A 25363-nucleotide genomic window follows, 5' to 3' on the forward strand; every position below is an offset into this window, starting at 1 on the left:
AGTAAACTATGCTTTCCGTAATAAAATCATCTTCATGCATGACAATGCACCATCTCATGCTGCAAAGAATACCTCTGCATCAATGGCTGCTATGGGGATAAAAGGAGAAAAAGTCACGGTGTGGCCTCCATCCTCCCCTAACCTCAATCCTATTGAGAACCTTTGGAGCATCCTCAAGCAAAAGATCTATGAGGGTGGGAGGCAGTTTACATCCAAACAGCAGCTCTGGGAGGCTATTCTGACATCTTGCAAACAAATTCAAGCAGAAACTGTCCAAAAACTCACAATTTCAATGGATGCAAGACTTGTGAAGCTGCTATCAAATAAGGGGTCCTATGTTAAAATGTTTAAAAAGTTAAAATGTTGTTAAAAGTTTGATTGAAATAGCTTTTGATTTCAGTAAATATGCTGCAAACACAACAAATGACAATTTTCAATTCTTTACAACCTATAAAGTGTTTTGAAACTTACTGTGCGTAATAATTTGGAACAGTGCATTGTAAGTGTTTTATGTTTAATAAAAATCCTGTTATCATTAGGAGGTTTGTTCAATAAAATGTGAATTGTACTCTTAATAGTTGATAACATGAGAATCATGCTGACTGTTATTTACATCAATTATTTAGGTAAATGAGAAACATATCATTTGCATAATAATTTGGAACATGGTGTGTGTATATATGTATATATATATATATATATATCTTATGCATTAGTCCCTGTATCTGAACATACTTGTTGCAATCTATTTCCTCCACAGAAATGCTCCCTTTGCATGAAATGCCATTATGAATGGGCAATTTCCAGGTCCTAGATACCATATGTATCTGTGCTTTATCAGTAAAGATGTAAAGAAAACAAGACAACTTTTTTGCAATCACTTCTACCTAATTTTGTCACTCTACCTTGTCACTCACATACAACAAAAACATTTATATTGTAAAGCAACCAGTAATTGTGCATGGCCACATTTGGAGGAAACCTATGTGGGCTGTCTTTCTGATGCTAGGTGCCTGACTGCCACAATGACCTTCTAGTTTCAATACATTCTAAATTACTGGCTAAGGAAAAGCATGCAATCGGAGTTATGGTGTTCTACATAATTTTTCTAGGTTGATAAATCAGAAAGTTCTGAAAACAGAGGATTAACATGGCAAGCAGACAGTTAGCATTTCGATATGTGATTTATAGCCTGCCAAAACCAATTGGAATATAAAGTGGTAACAGAAACAGGATCACTGTCCATCCAAGCTTTTAACATGTCCTAACAATTTTTTTTTAAGTGTCAATTTGCACACTATATTTCTTTATCTATTTTTTTCATAACCTATATAGTGTTATGAGCTACTGTCTTTACTAACATCACAGATTACATACTTAAGTCGGTTTTATGTTAACCTACCATGTTGATTTTGGATTGTGGGAAGAGACCTAAGTACCTGTAGAATGTCCCAGCAAGAGGACACATTGGACATACTGTGGAGATGGCAGACTTGGTGTTCATTGGAAACAAATTTCCAGCAATGCAAGGACTCACTTAAATATATTAAGCTACTTTTCATGTTTGTTGCTCATTTTAGTTTTTTCTTTGCTATTTTGTAATGTGTTTTAATTGTAAGCATTTTCTGCGGACTGAGCTGCACGTTCTGTAGTGTAATGCCTGGTACACATTATGAGTAGCTGCGGAGCTCTGTGTACTGACTATGTGATAGTACAGCAATCTCCCCGTTGAGCTCTTGTGTTCTAATAGGGGAACTGGCCCCTGCCAGAAAACACCGGTCAGCGCTTGCAGTTCGGACGGTGTCTTTTGGACAGTCTGCTGTACACATGGGCCAAATGACGACCGGTTTCTGTTGACCCAACCTATATTTGACCTGTGTGTACCAGGCATAATAGAAATTTTGTCTCTATTTAGAGTGGGGTTATTGTCTCTATTAAAGATTATTATCTACTTTTTTGAAATTGGAGCAATGAATAGCCTGTGCTTTGTTATAACAAAATCATCTTTTTGTTGACCCTTTCAGACATAATTTAAATCACTTTAGTCCTCCACTCCATTTTGGCACAAACACAGAACTATACAGAGATAGAGATCATAATATTCTGTAATATTTCACATTCCAAGCTTTGTTTTGTTCTGTATTACATGAGTGGTTGTCTGACTAAACATAATGCACGTGTCTAGGAAACGCCTGTCTTCACTTATGGTCTTGTTTGCACGGCACCTTTGTTATATAACAATACAGATAGATATCATGTAGTAAAGGTAAAATACTGAGCAACGTTTAGTTCATTTATGTTTCAAGTATCTAAAATCATTAAGTATATTTTGAAATTCAGGGAGCATAATTCCATAGAGTCTTTTATTTATTAATGTCAGTGGCAACATTGGGAGCTAGTCTGGTTCTGTTGTATTATGCAGTGCTGCCAATCTAAGATGTTGCTGGTACATCATGAATAAATATATACCCAATATATATATATATATATGTGTGTGTTTCTTATTTATATGCATCCCAGTAATATGGGGAAGCCAACTCAGTGGTACATGAGGCCCCCTGTCCCCTAAAACCTGCTGAGCATCAAATCTGGCCACCCGCACAGTAGAGGGAATGATGAAATACATGTGTGTATCAATGTAGCAGCAGTAGTTACAGTGCTAAACCTTTTAAGTACCATGGACAGTGCCATGAGTTATTTCCACAGCTACACAGCATCTTACATAGCATCCCCGCACAAAAACATTGTCAACTGCAACATGCAATTGCAATGTTTATGGCCTTATAGAAAGTAGATGCCTTCATCCACATAATCTGTGAAATGCCTAAAAAAAAAGTATAGATTCCTACTAGTTCTTGTCTTCCACTAGATGGCATCAGCAACTCAAGCCTAATTTAGATGGTCCTTTATATAAATCTTTAAAACAAGATATATTTTTCTGATGAAAACCCTTAAAGATATGTAGGCACAAATATTGTTCTATACAGAGTACTATGTAGCACAGGTACCAAATCATCTGTGATTAATTAGATGTAGCTTGTATAGTGGAATGCAATGCATTAATGAAGCACTGCATGGGAAATAGCTAGTACTATTTAATAGTTAATGCTTTTTTACATTGCTTTTGTAAGAGAATATGCTCATTAGGGGTATAAAACATTACATTTCCCTATGCAAGCGGATACTAGTGGTATCAGCAGCCTGGTTTGTAATAGATAGTAGTTATTATCTCTAACTTTATGAAAAGACAGTCCTGCAGTACATTCAAACCTTTCAAGCAACACTAGCTTTACCATTGTACACATCAGAACCAAACATCAAATTCTTATCAAAGTAAACTTTGGGGGAGATTTACTAAAACTAGAGCACATAAAATCTGGTGCAGCTCTGAGAACAAACCAATCACCTTCTAGGTTTTATTGTCAAAGCTTAATTGAACAAGCTGAAGTTACAAACTGATTGGCTACCATGCACAGCTGCACCAGATTCTGAGTGCTCCAATTTTGGTAAATCTCCCCCTTTATTGGCTAATCAGGAATTGGCATTCATTTTTAAAAACAGAATAATTCATGGGAAAAAAAATCTCATTCCCTTTAAAAATGATGGAATCGAGACATAGCTGTTTGTTGCATTATATTTACTTCATGTACATTGAAAATAAAGACCCAAAACAAGTGTCAAGCAGTTGTTTCTCTGCACGTATTCTCTAGTGTTATTCTTCCATTTATTAAAAAATAAATCTGCTGAGTTCCCTGTTGAAGACAGAACATTCTGAAAATGTCACGGCAAGCAGAGATCAGAATGTCATAGCATTTCTGGTCATGTGCCATATTGATATTCTGTTCCTGCTACAGTAGAGTGGTTAAAGTAAACCTGTCACAAAGCTGGGCTGTTCTGCCTAAGATCAAAAATGAAATAACACATGTTGCTGTCAGTTAAATCCACTTCAAAAGATCTAGAGAAAATAGGGGTTGACTTACTAAAGGCAAATGGGTTTTGCACTTTACAGGAGAATTTTCACTTTGCAGGGCAATGTTCCCTTAGCTTAGTGAATGAGTAATGCTTTGCTGACTTCTTCAGTACTGTTTTTTTCCTTGCTCATGATTATGTATTCTTTGCAAAGTTGATTTTTTCATCATGTTAAGCTAAATGAAAACTCCCTTGCAAAGAAAATAGCCTAGTTGTCTTTAGTAAATCAGATCCATAGGCAGCTGAATCTATTCGCAAACCTCCACTTGACCTACAAAAAGGGTGATCTTGGCCTAACTAGCTCCCACGCCTGTTAGTCTTTTAATGTAATAAAGGGATTTACTGACCAGTAAAGAAGCTTGGAGGTTGTTGTAGGCCAATCTATACTTTTACACACTAATCTCATACAGGACCCTTTTTTGAATTGCATTGGATTTGCACTGCATATATGTGAACAGCCTCAATGTAAACGCCTGTTTTTTCACTTATGCAATTCCATGCTTTCTGAAACGCATCAGCAATCTCATAAGTGTGAACCAGAACTAACAGGAAAGGTCAAGATTTACATATTTCTTCCACTGCTAATGTCTTGGGATCTACTGATGGTTATGGTATGCAGTGGTGACTAATGGAAACTTTTTATCATAGGCACCATCTGAATTTTCCCAGCATTGTGATAAGCATAGTCTACTTTTCACACTAACATGAGATACATAGGGAAAGCACATTTGAATATGCTTCATCTGTTATTACAGTTAGAGCTGATCTTGTAAATATCATGTGCAGACTTCTCAAATGTATCCATTCTGATGTTCTAATCTTCAACAAGTTACCAAAGCAAAGTGGTGGTATGTTATTATAGTCACAGCAGTGGCATGTGTCAGGAACTAGAGCACTGCTATGTTATGACACATTAGAACAGTGCAATCGGTGCTGTATTGAATATGCGATGTCTTGTTAGGGTGATGTAATGTTACTGGACTGACTTTACCAGAGTGATGGCCTGCTGCTATTGTGATATGATGCCAGCAGAGCCAGTGTTTTTTTTAGTTTTTATGATAATTTTCATGCTGTACTTTAATGGGCTGTACAAAAGAGCCTTGCTATCACATACGTGTAGTTCAAATATGTGTAACTCTGTATATAAAACAGATTAACAGTTGGCTTGATTTACTGAGCTTATGCATGTATGCTTGCATATGGTCGTGTGCGGTCAACCAAATTGTACCCTCACAGTATTTACTATGCACCCATAATACAAGGGAAGCTTAGCTTCTTCTTTTCTATCTTTGGTAAGTGTGTGTTTGCTTTGCTAGTACTCCTTACAGATCACCATTTTTTTGAATGCATGAATGTATGTATTCCTAAATTGTAAGTGCTACATTACTGATCACAGTTTTCTACCACTAATTCCGCTTATTTAATAAATGTAACTTACAAGGATTGCATGCATTTGTTTTTAACAGGTAAGCATGTATTGCCTTTATAACAGGTTAAAAAATGTCTCTTTCTCCCTCTTTCTCTCACTTTCTCTCATGTTCTTGAAAAATGGTAGAGCATGTCTTTGCCACTTCTGCTGTTATTCACACTGTGCATCCAACATATTACATGGGTATTGTCTTTTTCATTATTACTATTTATTAGAGACTCAAGCTGTGTGTTGATTCCCAGTAGATGTCCTGCTGTTGCATGCAGTATGTAAATGTTTCGAATTATAGGTTGTGAGATTTTGTATAAAGGATCAGTGTGAGCTCCTGAAGTATTTTTTCCACCCAGACAGATTATTGTAACGCACAAAATGTAATTCGCATAATAAAATGTTTAAAAACAACTTTCTAAGATATTAAATAACAATGTTCCCCTACATCTAAGAGGGTATTAACTGCATTCTGGTTGTCCTTATGTTCTCCTAGAAAACTGTGACCATCATTGTGCTGTGCTTCTATCAGACAAAGATTGCGCAAGTTTTCTGTAATTTTTTTTTACCTAAAAATACGCTTTTAAATGAACCATACATTCTGACACATGCTCTCCCCACACATGCCAGAATATGAACAATCATATTCTGGCCAAAACACTTCAGAGCAAATTTGAAAACCGTTAGTGGTAGGCCCGAAAATATGCCTTCTCTTCTAATATAATGCATTAAAATGAGCACATTCAATTCTTCTCATAGCTCTGGTTAAATTAGATTTTTTTCCTCAACCTGATTAAATGTGTGTAATAAATACCGATACACTGGTATCTGAATTTAAAGGGCATTTATATGAAAATGCATCTAAAAGTTGTTGAAGTAGTTCAAGAATACACTACTACATAGGGAAGTACAGGAAATAGCTTGATCAATTTGCAATGCTAGCAACGGTGGTATGTAATGATATTAAGCTGAAATGGAATATTATTTACTGTGTTTTTTATTTGACCATTCTGCAAGGTCTTCTTTTACATAGTTAGCGCTATATAAGGTAAATTTTCTCATACAAGACATGAAAACTAACATATACTTCTTTAAAAACTGTGATCAGTGACTAAATGATTGGGTATATTTTCTACCATAAAAGCCCATTAAAACATGGAAGATTATACTTGTATAGATTTAATCTATATACATTTATAGACTATTATAGTATACACTGTTTTTTTTATCTTTTTAGGCGTTGACATTTTAAAGTCATATTACAAAAAAGTGAGCATTTACAAAGACAACTTGGAGTAAAGTACAATTGCATCCATAAAAAGCTTTGTGCCAATTGACTAGGAAAAGTAAACTCTGCGCAAACAGAATCATTAAGAACTGCTGGCATAGAATCAGGCAGCTTGGGAGCTACAAAGTCATTGGTTAGCAGGGTGTACTCCTCGTTATTGCCTGCTTCTAGCGTGTACTTGGGATACAGGAGGGAGATTTGTGACATACATCTCAGCGAGCCCGCAAGTCCTCCTGACATCCCAAGCGCAAACCACAAGTTTTTAAAGTAGAGTACAAAGGAGCAACTGCCTGGTTGCTAATGACTCTGGGTTCCACTGGCTGATCATATTTCCAAACTTTCAGTTCTGTCCCTTCAGGTTTCTTACCAATTCTGCCTAGACAGCGTTTTATTTATATTATTATATTACATATATATATATACATATATATATATATATATATATATATATTACACATCTTTTCATTTCAGAACTGCATACATTTTAAATCTACTCAAGAGCTAATTTTGATCTAGAGCAGTGCTAATTTTGATAGCAGAAAGGTGGAATTCTCTAAAGCTATGAACTGATCTCACAATTGTCTCAACTGATTACACGCATCTTCAGCTCTTTTCTGAAGAGCAGAATTATCCTAGGTGTTTCTCCAAAGAGCAAAAAAAATGTTCAAGGGTTATATTCCAGTTCAGCTTCTATGGCGGCAGCACTTAGATCTGGCATGACATTTGCATGTAGTCCTAGATAAATAGCTTATTTTTTGGAGATAACAGCAAATATTCTGCTAAATTGGATACATTTGTTAATAAATCTCTGATCACATCAACTCATTAAACAAGTCACTGTACTGTTGTGTTGTTTTGACAAATGAATAGTGAACCTTTATGGGAAATTTATATTTGTGGAGTCAACTGTTTTCAATCCATTTGACTATGGCTTATCTCCAGAAATTGAGCATCGAGTAGCTGTGCATGTGTCCAGTGTAGAAATTAGTATACATTTTAATTTTTTTTCTCACTTGATGCTCAGCTCAGCCAGTCAGGATCAAGAATATCACTGTTGCGGAAACATCTGCTACTATTCTGTGGAATTTTGAGAATCCAGAAGTGAAGCTCTTTGTTAAATATGTAGAACAGAGTAAGGTCCAGTTTTCTTAAAAAAAAAAAAAGAAATTGCATGTATTTAGGTTTACGTCCATAAGGGGTTGGGCTTTAAAGAGAATCTGTCGTCTATGATGAATACCTTTTTTTGCTGAGCCTATTGGATTAATGTAGCAAGGTGATAAATTCACTCTGGATGCTGCTGTGTTGCATAATTCTCTTCATCATCCAGGCACTCCATGCATTTTCTGTCAGGTTAAGATGCTGCTATCTGCTAAGAGATTTAAATAAAATATGCCACAACTTATTACTCAGCAATGTCAGAATTTTAAAAAGAAAACAACTATCTATAATCTTGCCTCATATTTGACAGATTCACTATAAAGCTAGTGATTATAATTATGTATATTCCTTTTAAAGTAGAACTATGGGCAGCACTTTTTTTTTTTGGATAGAGTACAGAAGGATTATAACTCCTGACAGATTTTTTTTGCAGGGCCAACAACCTGCAAATTAAGGGGATTCCGTGGGGACCACTGGGTCACCAGGACTAGTGTCTCCATTGGAAGATTTCCCCTTTTATTCATTTTCTGGGGACACCCCAAAATATGGGATTTTATTTTACTTTCATTTTCAATGTTAGTGGTAAACAGGAAAAATAGAGAGGGTGAATCTCCTTTACAAGGGCACAGACAGCAATAAAAACTTACAGGTGTTCTAATCCCTCTCCACTCTATCCAAAATGATAAAAAATGCTTTTAGTTATACTTTAAAACCAGGGTGGGAACATTGTTACTTTACTGACTGGGCACGTTTATCATGAAATAAGTAATAGAAAATTAATTATGTAGTGTGTGGCCTCGTGCATTATTAATTTCCCAAATCAAAAAATGACTTGAGTGCTCTGTAAACTAAACCTCTATGATAAGGAGGCAAAATCTGTACTTTAAAATTTAGAGCAGTTGTAGACAATGACTGTGAACAGAATGAAACTTTCAAAGAATTGTGATTTAATATAACATTTTGTTAGACTTTAGAGCAGAGGTAGGCAACCTTTGGCACTAGTGGCACGTGACAGCATCAAGGACTGCACCCAAGGGGAGTCCTGGGAGACCCACCTCCCAAACAATAAATCTGGTAAGCAGCTGCATACAGAAGAAGCACTGCGGCTGGTGCCTGCCGCCCTCTATTCCTGCTGGTGTCGGTTCCTGCATTGCTTTCTTCACACTGAAGCTATGTCGAGTTGGATTCCCCGGGCTGCTTGTTCTAATTTTGGAAGGGTAGTTATATTCAGTATTTTTTCTCCTCTGTGGTACAGCACTCTTTTAGCCTGAGCCGGCTCATGGCCAGGCTTTTACTATCAGTGTACCTGCCCTCCCTCTGAACATTTCTCTCCCCCAGCATCCATGTTCCTGGCTCAGCCTGGAGGGAATATAGCCAGAGAGATTTATCTTCAAATAGCATTCATTAAGTGGTCAGAGGTTTGTAGGTGCCGGAATGGAGGTGATCTGAGCTGTGAAGGTGCTGAATTTGGAGTGAATTGAAGTGTGAAGGTGCAGTAATTGTGGTGATATGAGGTGGGAAAATGCAGGAATCGGGACTAATCTAAAGCCTGAAGGAACAGGAATTGGATCTGATCTAGGCTGTAAAAATGCAGAAATTTGGGTGATCTGAGGTGTGAAGGTGCAGGAATTGAGGCTGATTAGAGGCTGGGAGATGCAGGAATTGGGGCTGATCTGGGGTGTGAAGGTGCAGGAATTTTGGTAAGCTGAAGGGTGAAGGTGCAGGAATTGGGGTGAGCTGAAGGGTGAAGGTGCAGCAATTGGGGTGATATAAGCTGTAAGGGTGCAGGAATTGGATATGATCACAAGTGTAAAGATGTAGGTATTTGTATGATCTGAGGTGCAGGAATTCGAGCTAATCTGAGGTGTGAAGGTGCAGGAATTGGGACTGACCTGAGGTGTGAAGGTGCAGAAATTGAGACTGACCTGAGGTGTGAAGGTGCAGAAATTGAGACTGACCTGAGGTGTGAAGGTGCAGAAATTGAGACTGACCTGAGGTGTGAAGGTGCAGAAATTGAGACTGACCTGAGGTGTGAAGGTGCAGAAATTGAGACTGACCTGAGGTGTGAAGGTGCAGAAATTGAGACTGACCTGAGATGTGAAAGTGCAGAAATTGAGACTGACCTGAGGTGTGAAGGTGCAGAAATTGAGACTGACCTAAGATGTGAAAGTGCAGAAATTGGGACTGACCTGAGGTGTGAAGGTGCAGAAATTGAGACTGACCTGAGGTGTGAAGGTGCAGAAATTGGGACTGACCTGATGTGTGAAAATGCAAAAAATTTGATCAGAGTTCTGGGGGTTCAGGAATTGGGGCTGATCAGAGGTGTGAAGGCACAAGAATCTCACTGTGGACTGGGGTGTGAAGTTCCATTAATTGGGCTGAGCTAAGATGCAAGAATTGGGACTGATCTGGTTTGTGAAATTACAGGAATTAGGGGGGGTCTGACGGGTGAAGGTATGAGTTAAGAAGGAATTGGGCTGATCTGAGGCCTGAAGGAATTGGGGCTGATCTGAGGCCTGAAGAAATAGGAATTGGTGCTGTCTGGGGTGTGAAAGTGCAGAAACTGGAGCTGATCTGAGGCCTGAAGAAACATGAATTGGGACTTATCTGGGGTGCAAAAGTGCAGGATTTGGGGTGATTGGAGGTGTGAAGGTGCAGGAATTGGGCTAATCTGAGGTGTGAAGTTGCAAGTATTGGGGTGATCTGAGGGGTAAAGGTGCAGTAATTGGTGTGAACCGAAGTGTGAAGGTGCAGGAATGAGAGCTGATTTAAGGTCTGAAGGTGCAGAGATTGGGTTTGATCTGAGAGAACTTTATTAGGGTTACCACTATCACCATATTCCTTTCAACCTTACCATAGTTACCCCTTTTCCAGAACAAATGTTCTGTGAGGTAAGTTACCATTTACCATCCTTGAAAGCTCAATATTTTCTTACTATTATTCAAATAGTTTACAGCATTTACTGTATAAAAATTCATTTTTCGTGATTGAGAGTATAAAGTTGACATTTTTTATATACTGTAACTGGCACTCTAAATTTCTTCTAAAACATTTTTCAGCACACCATGCTCAAAAGGTTGCCTACCCCTGCTTTAGAGTGAGGTCTTTGGTATATTGGTAGGGCCACATTGGGGTTTATTTACTAAAGCTGGAGAGTGCAAAATCAGGCTCACTTCTGCATAGAAACCAATCAGCTTTTAATCTCAGTTTACTCAATTAAGCTTTGGCAATAAAACCTGGAAGCTGATTGGTTTCTATGCAGAAGTGAGCCAGATTTTGCACTCTCCAGCTTTAGTAAATAAACCCTGTTATGCCTGTCACATATGTGGGACACTGATGATATTATCCTTAGAGAAAATATAATTCTGCCACGTTTTTACAAATAACAAATGAGACATTCTCGGTGACATACATATACATGCTCTTCATTCGTAATTCCCCCCATTCTTTAACAATTATACACCCTTTTTGCAAGATTCCACAATATAATCATAAATAATGTAGTGACATTTAAATATAGATTTTTCCTAAATAATATAGTATGTTTAACCTTTCTCTTATCATTGCAAGTGCTTCTATGTTTGACAGTTTCCCATTCTTTATACACTACATATATTGCTAAATTGTAAAGGAGTTATCTTCATATTAAATGTATATCAGTATCAATTCTCTTAAGAGATCATTTATTTTGTACCCTCTGCACATTACTGACTGAACATCATGAGATATAGATTGGGCCATGTTCACCCCATGGATCAGGACAATTTGTTTCTATTACAGTTGCAAAGACATCACAGTTCGGTGCTTGCTACTTTTTTCCCAGAACACTGACTACAATCACTATTATTGATTGTGATGTTAAGTTACTAAGAGACCTGTAATTTGTTGTGATGAGAGATGTTTAAACAGTTTTTATTCAGCCCTCTGCAAAACATATTTCGATATTTTGGTCTCACTTCATGAAGCTTCAACCCAAGGATCTTTATTTTAACCATGTTACTATAATTTTCAAATCTTAATGGACTCAGCTGAAAGTAACTCACTTTTTAAATTGAGATTTTATCCTAATTTTTTAGCTTGTGAATTGAGCATTTATGTCTCTTTTATGTTGATGACCCAGCAGTAAACATGTTTTAAATCTACACATTGCATAGACTGATCCAGTGGCCCTGCTGTATGATGATGTGGGGTCACTCTTACTTTAAATAGGGTATGAGAATCACTTTGAAGCCCTTCTACACCTGCAAATATCTGTAACACTTGACTTGATCAAATCACTCTCAGTAAATATTAAATATTGTTTGTTCTAGCTGCAACATCGTATTTGGAATCTAAAATGCTTAAAATTATACTCCATAATATTTAATGGAGTTGCACAGTCTTCCTCTCCAGTAATATTCCAATACTCCAATTATTGGCAGGGACTGGTAACAAAGTATTCAAACATAAGGCAGCCAAATTTGGATTTCTTTGATAGATGCACAGAGGCCACTTTTATTAGTCTTGTTGTATTAGTGCAGAAAAATGACCATGTGACTCTATTTAGACAATTTCATTGACCAAATATGGCCATGTGGCCATATTAGGTCAATAATGTCACCTGCAAGGCTCAAACAATAAGAAATATATATTTAATTAAATAATTACAATACCTAATTTGTACACAGGGCAGGAAAATGTGTGCTCACAATTAAAGAATGAGCTAAGATTGGGGTTTAACTCAGTCAATGTCATTAACCAAAAATGGTCTTGTGGCCATATTAGGTCAATGATTTCACCAGCAACCCTGTTCCTTTTGTTTTCATTGACTGTGGGGCAAGGAATTTCAAGTCCACAGTTGACTGGAAAAGCGGTCTTCTGTGACAGTACCTTGTGGGTTCAAGCTGAACTGAGTTTGAGGATTCAAGGATTCAATTTGACATTCTCTAAGCTAAAAATCTGGGCCTGCCAGCATAAATTTGTCCTGCCCCTTTTCAATTTTTTTTTCCAAATTAAAACTAGATGTCTACATTTGTAAGGCCAAGAATGTACATCCTTTCAATACTGTCAACATTTTAAAAACTGCAGATTCAAGATTTGCTATGGGGAAAGCTAGCTAGACATTGCATGCTTTCTATACAAAACCCTGTCCAGCTTTGGTATGCATATTATTCTACTACAGTCAGAAGCGCCTAGACTTTCATTTGGACCGTTCAATGAGTGTTTCCTGTGTTGTCCTGAAACTCTTCTAGGCAAAGAAGACTGGAAAGAGGAATCTGTAAATAGTACTCGGAGTGCTTTGGTAATAAAAGGTTTATCTCCTGGAACATCATATAGAGTCCGAGTTTATTATGATGATCACAATGAACCGTATGCAGAAGACACATTTCAGACAGGTCCAGGTGAGGCATCTCTGCAGTGACTCCTGTGCCTCACATAAGCTTATCTATATTCCTGCATGCTTTCAAGAAAAAATATGTATCAATTCAAACATTTTACAAGCAACAAAAGAGAAATGTCAGCAGCCAATCAATCTGAGCAATAAGAAGTGGAAGACACCTGTGGAAATGTGCTTCCAACAAATACAACTCATAGAAATGTATTATCTAAGAGTCGATAGAGAAATACGTGTGATTCTTTTCCTGCTGACATAACCATTTGGCATGTGAATGTGTGTTTGTGTGGTTAAAGCAGAAGAAGAATGAATTGTGTCTTTTTGCAGGTTAAATGAATGCATGCTAAGGCTCAAAGCTGTTCATTGTTTAGGTATAGTGCTGTTAAATAGTTGGACCCAATTAATGGATGGAATCTGTGACAAAGCTCATTGTAGTTCATTTAACTTTTATTGTTGTCCTTGTATTGTCTGGTACTAGTTATTTAAAAGAATATCAGGTTACTATGTGTCTTTTAATTAGAATTTTTCATAAAATGAAATAAAATGGTATCTAGTTCAATAGGATATTGATGTAATGCTTGCCACATTGCGGGTGATTAGTTTCATAAAAAGATTGCTCATTGATAATAAGGGCTTTCTGTATTATGAAAATCCTAAACTTCTAAATTATACACACAACAGTGCCAACATGTATCGAAATGATGCTATCAAGTACAGGAAATACTGACAGTGGATGCACACGTATAATGTGTGTGACCATCAGATTATTTTCTAATAGAAATATACAGTTCATGTGAAGGAACGTGGCCAGAAAGTTCCAGTTCCATGGATTTGTCTAGTGACACTGGTCTTTTGCTAGGATTGCTTTACTAAAACTAAAGTGCCTTTACTAAGAACACGCCACTGAAAAATATATATATTGTCTTGCTTTTTGTCTTACCTATAAAATACATCCACATCTGTTTAAGCATTTAAACAAATAATTTTGCATATTACCATCAATACTTGCAGCATACAGTATTGATCTGTTATTTAATCATTCTCAGTAAATTAATTGGTTTTATTTCTCAGAATGCCTTTCTTAATAAATATAGTAGGATACTACAACATTGTGTCATAAATACTCATCTGAATATTATTTCTTTGGAAAATGTCATATGAAATAGCTGACTGCTTTACAGCTCATGCACATGGGTTCATTCACCCTTATAGCGTAAAGTCATTGGTGTATTTGGTGCCCAGGATCCCCTGGTGTAGGTGTTGTTATGAAGGTATGCTAGTTGCGTACAGAGGTGAATGCATACATATGTAAGGATCTGAAAATGCACAGTACATGTGCCCATGTGCATGAGCCCATATAGTAAACTATGTAGATAGACCTTATTCCTTTTTAGGATTACTAAAGAGTAAGTCAGTTGTGTGTGGGTAATACTGATTTGATCTAAATTGATATATTCATTATTTGAAAAATATTATCCTCTGAAACTTCCACATACAGTACTTATTTATGAATGTTTTTGCTAACTCAAGTTTAATGCTTCAGGAAATCTAACGTTATCCCATGTGCATTGTTTGCATTACAGCATTCAGGTATTTATAATTACAAAAACTGCCCTAAAACTCCCTTCACCCAATTTAATAATTTAAGCCAGTCAGCGTTTGACCTACTTTGTTCATGCACAAATTACATAAGTGGTCTGGTATGTCTGCGACTTGAAGTATTTTAATTTTTGCAAGTGCATCTTACTAGTTGGGTCACTTGGAATGTAAAAAAGAAAAAATTGCCATTCTCTTTCCTTTTTAATTTAGTAGGTTTGGAACAAATGATGAAGAAACACACTGAGCTTTTCTTGTGTATCTAAGAACACGTAAAAAATTTCTAAAGGGCATGTTTGAGGTTTAATTATACAGCACATGTGCACATTGTCTATACTTGAAATACATTTTGTAATGCATGAAACACACAGACAGAATTCTAGTGACCTGTGGTGTTAGTAAGAGGGCTGTTCCCATATGTGTGCTGTGTTTTTGGAGATTTTTTGATGATGCAGTTTGACTGGTCTTTTTAAAATGTATCTCTAATATTGGTTGTAAAGTATAAGTGTATATCCTGCACCTAACTATCTCATTATATTCTGCAGTCATGGCAAGTCGGCATGTTGACATTGCAACACAGGGATGGTTTATTGGCCTCATGTGTGCGGTAGCTCTCCTGATATTAGTTTTATTGATTGTTTGTTTCATCCGGAGAAACAAAGGAGGAAAGTACCCAGGTAAGGATTGCATTCAACAGTTCTGTTTGTTAAAGCTGAACCCCAAACAGCTATGGAAAACACACCTATAAATGTAGTTGCGTATTTATATTAAAACTCTAATGAACTGTATTTTAAAGGCAATTAGTATAAATTAATTTGACTTGATGTCAGCCTCTAATTTTCCCCTTTACAGCAGCACTAAGTCTAGGAGAGGGTACTGCAGTTGTCCAGGCTGTGTTTAGTTGTTCTGTTGCCATATGTGCTGAAAAGAATATGCTGACAGGAGGCGTTCACTTTTCCGGCACAGGCTGGGGTGGGACGCAACTAAGCTTGTCACTAATATACAGCAGGAAAGTATCTGGTCACTGATCTGTGTGGCAGAGCTATGTAAATATCAGGACTGGCTGGACAGAAATACAAATCCTCCCATGGAATTCGTTTTAAGAAAGCAGCATGAATATAACTCCATGGCAGAAGTAGCAATGAGGGATTCCATGTCTTTCACTGCAGTTAATATCCTCTATGCTATGATGTGTGTGTACCCACTGCTTCCATAGAAAATAACTAACACTGTATGTGATGTCAGTTTATCTATTATAAATCATGTGAGAAAGAATAACAAGACATGTTCCATTTTTTTTATGTTGAAACTCCGCCTATCCCTTGGGTAACCAGTTACTACTAGGCTTTTCCAAGATTCCTACATTTTTAGAAATGTACATACCAAGGCTGGCCATACATTATACAATTTTCTTGAGACTTTTGATTTAGATTTACCAAAAACCATATAATAGGTTTAATAATACACTTTCAATTGTATCCAATTAGGCAGGCTCTTGCACTACATAGTTGAAGGTAAACCTAAAGGAAATTAGGCAAAAATTGGACAGAAAATTGTATAGTGTATGGCCAACCTAAGTCTGAGCCTGACTTTTCAGATGACAGAGGTCCTCTAAAGTCTCTTAGTTGCTGTGCTATCAGCTGCCTCACTTCACACTTTACTAATGCCTGGTTACACACCATTATTTTTTTCTTTTATGCTCAGCCCAGCAGGCTGAACAAAAAAGCTGAGGAGCTCACTGTACTAACTATGCAATGTTAGTACAATGAACTCCCTGCTGATCTATTGTGTTCTGACAGGGGGACTGCCACACACCCCCATGGCCATCCTACAGAAGCTGGACTTTTGTCTGGCTTCTGCCAGACAGGCTGCTGTACACACAAGCCGGTGTACCAGGCTTAAAGTATGAAGTGAGGTGAAGTAACCCATGTTCACGTCAGACATCCAGTCTTAGATTAATCTTAGACTTATGTATAAAACCTTTTTCAAAAAATGGTCACTAGGTGCTCCAGTGGGGGGTGTCTGGACTTGGGTTTTATTTACCCCCTTCCTTTCCCAAAACCTAACCCTACCCGAGCAACTAATTTTCAACCCCTAAGTCTTGAGCAGCACACGTACGTAAACTAACTTGTACGCTAAGCCCTGCCACTTAAAATGGAACTAAATTTCCACTGTAAAAAACAGTGAGCAGTCAGGCTTTTATTGCAGAAGAGACATGCAATGTCTCTTCTGCAATAAAAATGCTCCTGCTTGCCTGCTCACTGCCTTTTCCATTGTTGTAAACTGAGCTGAGCATTTGCAGTTCAGTTTACAGTGTTGTACCAGTCTCTGAGTGCTGGGATGACAGGCTCTTGCACATGCAACGGAGTGATTTCATCCCACTCTGGCCAGTGAAGAGCTCCAAAGACTGGCACTCAGAAGAAGGTGCTGGAGCTGCCGAACTGAATCCTCACACTTGAAAGGAAAAGCTACCAACATCTAAACTTAGTGGTCCACCTGAGCATCCTTTCTTACAAGTGTGGTCAGAAGTATAAGTTTTAAATCCTGATCCAGAGTGGTCCATATGTAGGGGCAGATCTTGGCTCTTGCCCAGCCTCAACAAATAACACAATATGGAAAAAGAGCAAATTGTACACTGTGTTTTAACCAAAAACATATGTTCTTTTATTCCAAATCCACACAGACTATAAAGTGTTCTTTGGCACAGTGTGAGTACAGCTGGAAATTCATCAGTACTTTAAAGGAAAGTAAGATGTAGTGTGCAATCTTTTCATTTCTTCATTTAGATGTGGTCAGAAGCAACTTCATTTGCAAGAAAGAAACTTGACCAAGGAGGGTACAGGCTGTGGTGTCACAAACATGCTGATACCTGCAAGAAATGTAAATACTGTCATCTGCCCCTTTCCGACAAGATCACACTGGTGATTTTGCAGAATCCCCAAATTACTACTACTATTATTAATTCCCAAAACTACCACTTTCCCTAAAGGAAGGCACTCCCTTGTTAACTGAAATGCAAGGCAAGGGAGCAGTGATATAGGCACACTTTACTGGTTTGGGCAATAAGTGAATGATTCCATAGCAGAAGGTGAGTTGAGTCCTAGTGTGACATACAGGTGAAACTCAAAAAATTAGAATATCGTGCAAAAGTTCCTTTATTTCGGTAATGCAACTTAAAAGGTGAAATTAATATATGAGATAGACTCATTACATGCAAAGCAAGATAGTCCAAGCCATGATTTGTCATAATTGTGATGATTATGGTTTACAGCTCATGAAAACCCCAAATCCACAATCTCAGAAAATTAGAATATTACATGTAATCAATAAAACAAGGATTGTACATAGAACAATATCGGACCTCTGAAAAGTATAAGCATGCATATGTACTCAGTACTTGGTTTGGGCACCTATTGCAGCAATTACTGCCTCAATGCGGCGTGGCATGGAAGCTATCAGCCTGTAGCACTGCTGAAGTGTTATGGAAGACCAGGATGCTTCAATAGTGGCCTTCAGCTCTTCTGCATTGTTCGGTCTCATGTCTCTCATCTTTCTCTTGGCAATGCCCCATAGATTCTCTATGGGGTTCAGGTCAGGTGAGGTTGGTTTGCTGGCCAATCAAGCACAGTAATCCCACGATCATTGAACCAGGTTTTGGTGCTTTTGGCAGTGTGGGCAGGTGCCAAGGCCTGCTGGAAAATGAAGTCAGCATCCCCATAAAGCTTGTCTGAGGAAGGAAACATGAAGTGCTCCAAAATCTCCTGGTAGATGGCTGCGTTGACCCTGGACTTAATGAAGCACAGTGGACCAACACCAGCAGATTACATGGCTCCCCAAATCAACACAGACTGTGGAAACTTCACATGGGACTGCAAGCATCTTGCAGTGTGTGCCTCTCCATTCTTCCTCCATACTCTGGGTCTTTGGTTTCCAAATGAGATGAAAAAGTTGCTCTCATCAGAAAAGAGGACTTTGGACCACTGAGCAACAGACCAGGTCTGTTTTTCTTTAGCCCATGTAAGATGTATCTGACGTTGTTTGTTGTTCAGGAGCAGCTTGACAAGAGTAATACGACATTTGAAGCCCATGTCCAGGATCTGTCTGTGTGTGGTAGCTCTTGATGCACTGACTCCAGCCTCAGTCCACTCCTTGTGAAAGTCCACAACACATTTGAATGGCCTTTTCCTGACTATCCTCTCCAGGCTGCAGTCATCCCTGCTGCTTGTGCACCTTTTTCTTCCATGCTTTTCCCTTCCACATACCTTTCTATTAATGTGCTTTGATACAGCACTTTGGGAACATCCACCTTCTTTTGCAATTACTTTTTGAGGCTTTCCCTCCTTATGGAGGGTGTCAATGATGGTTTTCTGCACAACTGTCAGGTCATCAGTCTTTCCCATGATTGTGATTCCTACTGAACCAGACTGAGAGACCATTTAAAGGCTCAGGAACCCTTTGCAGGTGTTATGGCTTAATTAGTTGATTAGAGTGGGAAACTTTGAGCCGAGAATATTGCACCTTTTCACAATATTCTAATTTTCTGAGATTGTGGATTTGGGGTTTTCATGAGCTGTAAGCCATAATCATCACAATTATGACAAGTCATGGCTTGAACTATCTTGCTTTGCATGTAATGAGTCTATCTCATATATTAGTTTCACTTTTTAAGTTGCATTACTGAAATAAATGAACTTTTGCACAATATTCTAATTTTTTGAGTTTCACCTGTAGATGTTAGGATAGTTAAAAAGAAGTCTGCATGTAGTGAAGTCTGTATTATGGTAGAATAAAGGAGTGTCTCTCAAGTAATTCGATCTTATTGTGCTTTTGTGTTAAAGTTAAAGAAAAAGAAGATGCTCATGCAGATCCTGAAATCCAGCCTATGAAAGAAGATGATGGAACATTCGGTGAATACAGGTACAAGTCTAACTGCAAATTCTACATATTTGGTCATTTCTAAAATAAAAACAACCAGAAGCTATCAGAGATGCCTCTAGCAATTAGACAGGTTTTAATTTTCCAAAGCATCTTAGAGAAATGACAGCTTGTCTTTCAATGGCAACACTGTCACTTTTATTTGCATTTAGTTTTTTAAATGAATAAGTAAAACAATCTGCTCTCTGACTAGTAGAGGCAGTTGTCTGTTGGCAGAGGTAACATTTTTAAGTGATTTTGTTGCAAGTGCTAAGTAGAGAATAGAAGCAGAATTTTTACTTGTGTACTGTGCGCCAGTCAGTTTTGTAAATCAGCAGTTGGATTATATAGGCATGTCCAGTCACCTGTATTGCCTATGGGCAGGCATATTATAAAGGCACATTATAGGAGCAGGGAAGGATCTTCCAAACATAACCCCAGCCACACAACTGACGAACGTGTACTTCAGATAAGGCATATTTCTCAAAATTCTCTTTCTAACCGAAAGTGAGGTGAATTAAACTTGTTAAAAAAAAATACATAAAAACTACTAGAATGTCAGATGCTTTTTGTTTCATTGACTTTATGAAGGGCTGCCTTAACGATGCTAAGAACATCAGTAGGAGGCCTTTGATAAAGGTAATTGTACCTGCGTTCAATTCAATGCCTAGTTTTGTGCTAGGGAATTTGAAAAAAGAAATACATTTTCTTGCAATAACTAGATGTTTGAAGCAAGCATTCATCCCACTTGACATAATGGAGTTGATTCACACCTGAAATGTGTATACTGAGGTACATTGTTAAGGATTTCCTTCAATTGGATTGCATAACTTAATGTAGATCAGCATACCCAAAATGCAGCTTACATGACTTCTCCACAGCTCATTGGTGTAAACAGTGGGGATGGGCAAATCAACTGAGGAGTAAACCTTTTTCACAAGTATAAATACAGTATATATCAGTGGTCTCCAAACTTTCCAAAGAAATGGCCAGTTTACTATCCTTCGAGCTTCAGGGGGGCCAGCTGTGCCCAGTGAGAGTAAACAATGCCTGATCTTTTGTATTGGGGGGAGGAATTGTTATGGGAGAAAAAGTGCCAGTTGGTGTCAGTGGAAGGAATAATGCCCTATTGTTGGTGTCAGTGGAAGAAATGTTGCCCCATTGTTGGTGTCAGTGTCGGGAGTTTTTCCCCATTATTGGTATGAGTGGCAGGAATAATGTCTCAAGGGCTGGATAAGGGCAGGCAAAGGGCCACAGTTTGGAGACCACTGTTATATATTATTAATCCTGTTTGTCTACATTTTTGAATTGCATGATTCACCATGCATCAGAATATTCTGCACTCAGTAAAATCAAACATGTGCAATTCGAATCCAATCTGATATAATTATATTTTAGTGCCATGTAGTAAGTTAGGTCCAGTATCCCCTCACTTCACATTGTAGTAAATCAGACACCATGACATTGATTTACTAACGGTGAAAAGGATGTTCATTTTGAAAGGGAGTTTTCCCTTAGCTTAGTGAATGAGGTGAAGTTCTGCTGACTTCGATTATTAAATCATGTGCAATCAAAAATACAGTTTTTTTTTTTGCACATGATTGGGTACTCTTTGCAAAGTGCATTTTTTACCACATTCAATAAGCTAAGGGAAAATCCCCTTGAAAAATGCATGTTCATTTGTTATGATATTTGATTATGCTGTATCATGAGAAACATAATTTGCAATCAAGCTAACTAATTTCATGTGCACACAATGATTTCTTTTCCTTAGGTGATTTGTATTTATTTTCTTTATTTTTGCTATGGGATATATAGATTAATTGAAAGGTAGGAGCATATGTTTGTAAAATGTATACAAATCCTGACATTTATCCTATGACTTTCCTTGTTTAGAGTGATACATGTGATAGCATTTACAAATGTTTCTTATGTTCTGTAAATCTTACATAATGTTTACTCTGTCATTGAGATATCTAGTCTGTACATCTGAGTATTAACATACATAAGAAATAGTTGTCTTTCCTCTATCTCTCCTACAATGATCATGTTTATATAAGAAGAGTAATAAGAATGTATCACAAATATGCTGTAGTCATTAGAAAATCATGTGTTCGTGTTTTCTCAAGTTATGCTTCTTTTTTCTATCAGCGATGCTGAAGACCACAAACCTCTTAAAAAAGGAAGCCGAACTCCCTCAGATAGAACGGTGAAAAAAGAAGACAGTGATGACAGTTTAGTTGACTATGGGGAAGGAGTAAATGGCCAGTTTAATGAAGATGGTTCCTTTATAGGACAATACAGTGGTAAAAAAGAAAAAGAGCCCGTAGAAGGCAATGAAAGTTCAGAAGCTCCATCTCCGGTGAATGCTATGAACTCCTTTGTGTAGGGATTGCCACCTGGTCACATTCTCTTTTGCAGACTGCCATGTTCCATTCAGTGCACCCAGTTATCATTCAGTGATTATATGGAAACACTATGTAGAGGCATATTCATACATCGAACAATACAATCAAAACACAAACTGTTGTAAGTGATACTGGATGTCAGTGTGACAGTACAATGTCATCTTCTTGTTCAAAGCGTAATTGTTTTCTACAGTGTGCAGGAACTGACACAGAATCTACAATGTAGCAAGATGAAAGAAGCCTAAAGTCCTCTTTCCTTTATGAAAACTGTAAATGCATGAAATGGTACACATTTCACATACCAACTAGTGTATGTATGCCATGGTATGGTCCTTTGTTATGCAGTCCTTGCTCTGACACCTGGGTATAGAGTCCGTTTCCTTTGTCAGTATTATAGTAGTGTTACAGTGTGTAAAACTTCAATGTCTATATAGGCATTGCTGGTGAAATTGGTGAATTTATTGTATAATATATACCATGTCTTTATAAAAGACTAGAACATATATATATGATGGCTAAATAATTTAAGTATGACACTTGCATTTGCTGATGCTTACTCCAACCCAAATATAATCTCTCTGCGCCCATTATTTTATCGCCTTTAACGTATAAAGTATTACACATTGTATTTTGTACACCATGTATCAATCAGGTTATTTAGAATGAACAAATGATATGCTTTGCAATGCATTCTGGGATTTGTATTTTTCAGTCACTGAGGGGACATTGGAATGCCATGATCAGCATTATGAACCTGCAAGCATACTGTTCAGTGCCTTTATTTGATATGCATTCCATGATGCACTGCTTGGCTGGATAAAAGAGCAAAGTTTGACTAGTGAACTACAGTATTTTGATTGCCAAAAATGTAAATTGTGTAAATTATTGAAAAAAATATGATAAATGTTATACTGAAATGGAGAGTAATCTTCTGTATTGTAAATTGCTGCTGCAGATCCACTGTTTACTGGCATTTCTATGGATGGTAAAGAGTGCATAGCACAAACACTAATCACACTCCAAACTGAAAGCACAGCATACACTGAAATCCCTACATTCTTTATACATAAAACTGGAGGACACATCCACCAGTTCTTTAGAAGGTGTTCCACACAACCTTCAGCTTGTAGCAAACATGATTAAGATTCTCACAGAGCTAAATAAATGATAAGAAAATGGAATGCAAAAGAGAAAGCTGCTAACAAAGATTAGTAGAGGCGGATACCGGGCATCCGCCATGAAACCGTTACTTTGAGTAAGTCGACTTTTCCAATACTGTGGTTTAGCTTCATATGAAATTATATAACAGCCTATGGTTGAAGCAATGCTCAGTTTCATTTGCCAATAAATTGCTTTTTCATAACTTGCATCAAGTTTAATTTTAAGTAAGCTTTTGTATGTAGATATTTTGTTCAATTTGTAAATATACAGAAAGATTAGATGCTTTATGCTTCTAGATGTTACAAAGATATAAAGCAGAGGTATGTTGTAATGGGTAAGAAAAGAAAAAAAGATATAGCTTATGGAGTGCATGGTATTTTTAAGACATCTACTGAAATGCATTTATTTTGCTGTGAAAATGACATAATGAACTATTGTACTTAGCAGACTTCTTGAACTTGTGCCCGTATGTTATATTTTGCCATTCCTTCTCTTAGAAATGATAGGAATAAAGCACAAGTTTGGCAGCTGTGTACCCACACTCCTAATCTTTCCTTCACTTACTGTACAGTATGTAACCCATCCACCTTTACAGCACAACATGTTACTGTGTGTTGACCAGACCTGAAGAATTAAAAAGAATTTATACAGATCAAACATTAAAGCACAATGGCACAGAATCGTGGGATAGAAAAGCTTACCAATGGCTGTGATGGTCGTTTATCAAGGGAAAATCACTGTGACATAATTCTGTGTTGTGTCAATTTATATTGCAAAAAAATTTTAAAAAAGCCTCGACTTAGACATAGTAACTTGTCTACATTCATGAAGGAAGTATTTGTCTTCATATTGTGACCCCATTGTGCTTTATAATTGACACAAGAGAGCATGAGAATTGTGCCTTAGTCCTTGATCAATGACCTCCAGACAAGTAACACATGCTAACACAAAATGTGCATGTTCTGTTTCATCCACAGACTCTCTTGTGTAAAAATAAAAATTTTGTATGATAATAAATGTATTCCAATTTATTAACGGTATGTGTCAATAATTTCAATCTGCATTTCTTTAATGTACATTAGACATTACAGAATGGGCAATGGCGCTAAGTAATGCACAGCAAATTGACCATATTTCACTTTTGTTTTCCGTGTAGCAGGCAGACCAATAATAAAATCACTACGGGTTCCTGCATTTGCATATTTCTGCCATATATGCTTTCAGCACATGATTTATTTATTTATTTAATTTGCATTAGTCTATCTTTCATTACCTACAAAGCAAACATGGGACTGTTTCTTGTGAACTTCTTGCAGCCATAGCTTTTTTGCTTTTACATTTAAAGTAGAACTAAAGACAAAACTTTTTTTTTTCATTTTGGATAGCGCAATGTTATAACCCCTGTCAGTTTTTTGCCATCTGTGTTCTTTTTTGGGAGATTTTCCTTCACTTCCTGTCCAATAGCGAAAACAGGAAGTGACAGGAAATTCTTGGTTGTCACCAGATCTAGTGTCCCCATTGGAAGATTTCTCTTCTATTCCTGTTTTGGTGACAGCACAAAATTTGGGATTTCACTTTTGATCTTGAAATAGTAAACTGGACAAATAGAGAGGGTGACTCTCCCTAACGGGACACAGAATGCAGTACCAACTTGACAGGTGTACTAATCCCTCACCACACTATCCCAATTGAAATAAAGTTTTGCCTTTAGTTATACAAACAAGATAAAACTCCAGATATATTACAGTAGTTGTTCATTTTACAGTACACGTATCAATAGATTTGAGAGTGTATAAAAGCAGTTTATGCATACTATAAGTATTATTTTTTGTTCCAGAATATCAATTAACCATTGACCAGGAATTTATCATTCATCCAAAACAGAATTAAGTAAAAATTAAGTAGCTCAGTATATTTTTTCCCAAAGGTTACAAAAGTGGTGTGTCAAGATAAGTACACTCTTCCCTATTGAAGTTTTTGTCTGATATGTGTTGCATTTTGTCTTTTCTCGTTATATATTTATTTTTAGCAAAGAGAATACAGAAACATTCAACATAAAGTATAAGTGCATTGCCATT

The 25363-nt window shown here is 37.2% G+C and overlaps 1 protein-coding gene across 17 annotated transcripts in view; it reads left to right on the forward strand.

Annotated features, from left to right (window-relative positions):
- NRCAM (neuronal cell adhesion molecule) overlaps positions 1–24316 on the forward strand; it is a 289209-nt gene extending 264893 nt beyond the window's left edge. For 9 of the 17 annotated variants that reach the window (XM_089673969.1, XM_089673968.1, XM_089673973.1 and 6 more), the window contains 6 exons: positions 5525–5581; positions 7699–7806; positions 13064–13213; positions 15348–15479; positions 19641–19719; positions 21868–24316. In XM_089673969.1, the coding sequence (XP_089530095.1) occupies positions 5525–5581; positions 7699–7806; positions 13064–13213; positions 15348–15479; positions 19641–19719; positions 21868–22105 (764 nt within the window). In that variant the 3' untranslated portion in view covers positions 22106–24316. The remainder of the gene's footprint in view (positions 1–5524; positions 5582–7698; positions 7807–13063; positions 13214–15347; positions 15480–19640; positions 19720–21867) is intronic. The other 8 variants (XM_089673977.1, XM_089673978.1, XM_089673979.1 and 5 more) reach the window with 2 other exon arrangements.
- Positions 24317–25363: the final 1047 nt, after the last annotated feature.

This window comes from Staurois parvus, unplaced genomic scaffold (genome assembly GCF_062004578.1).
Source record: "Staurois parvus isolate SC_StPar_1 unplaced genomic scaffold, SC_StPar_1.0 ptg000147l, whole genome shotgun sequence".
Taxonomy (NCBI): Eukaryota; Metazoa; Chordata; class Amphibia; order Anura; family Ranidae; genus Staurois; species Staurois parvus.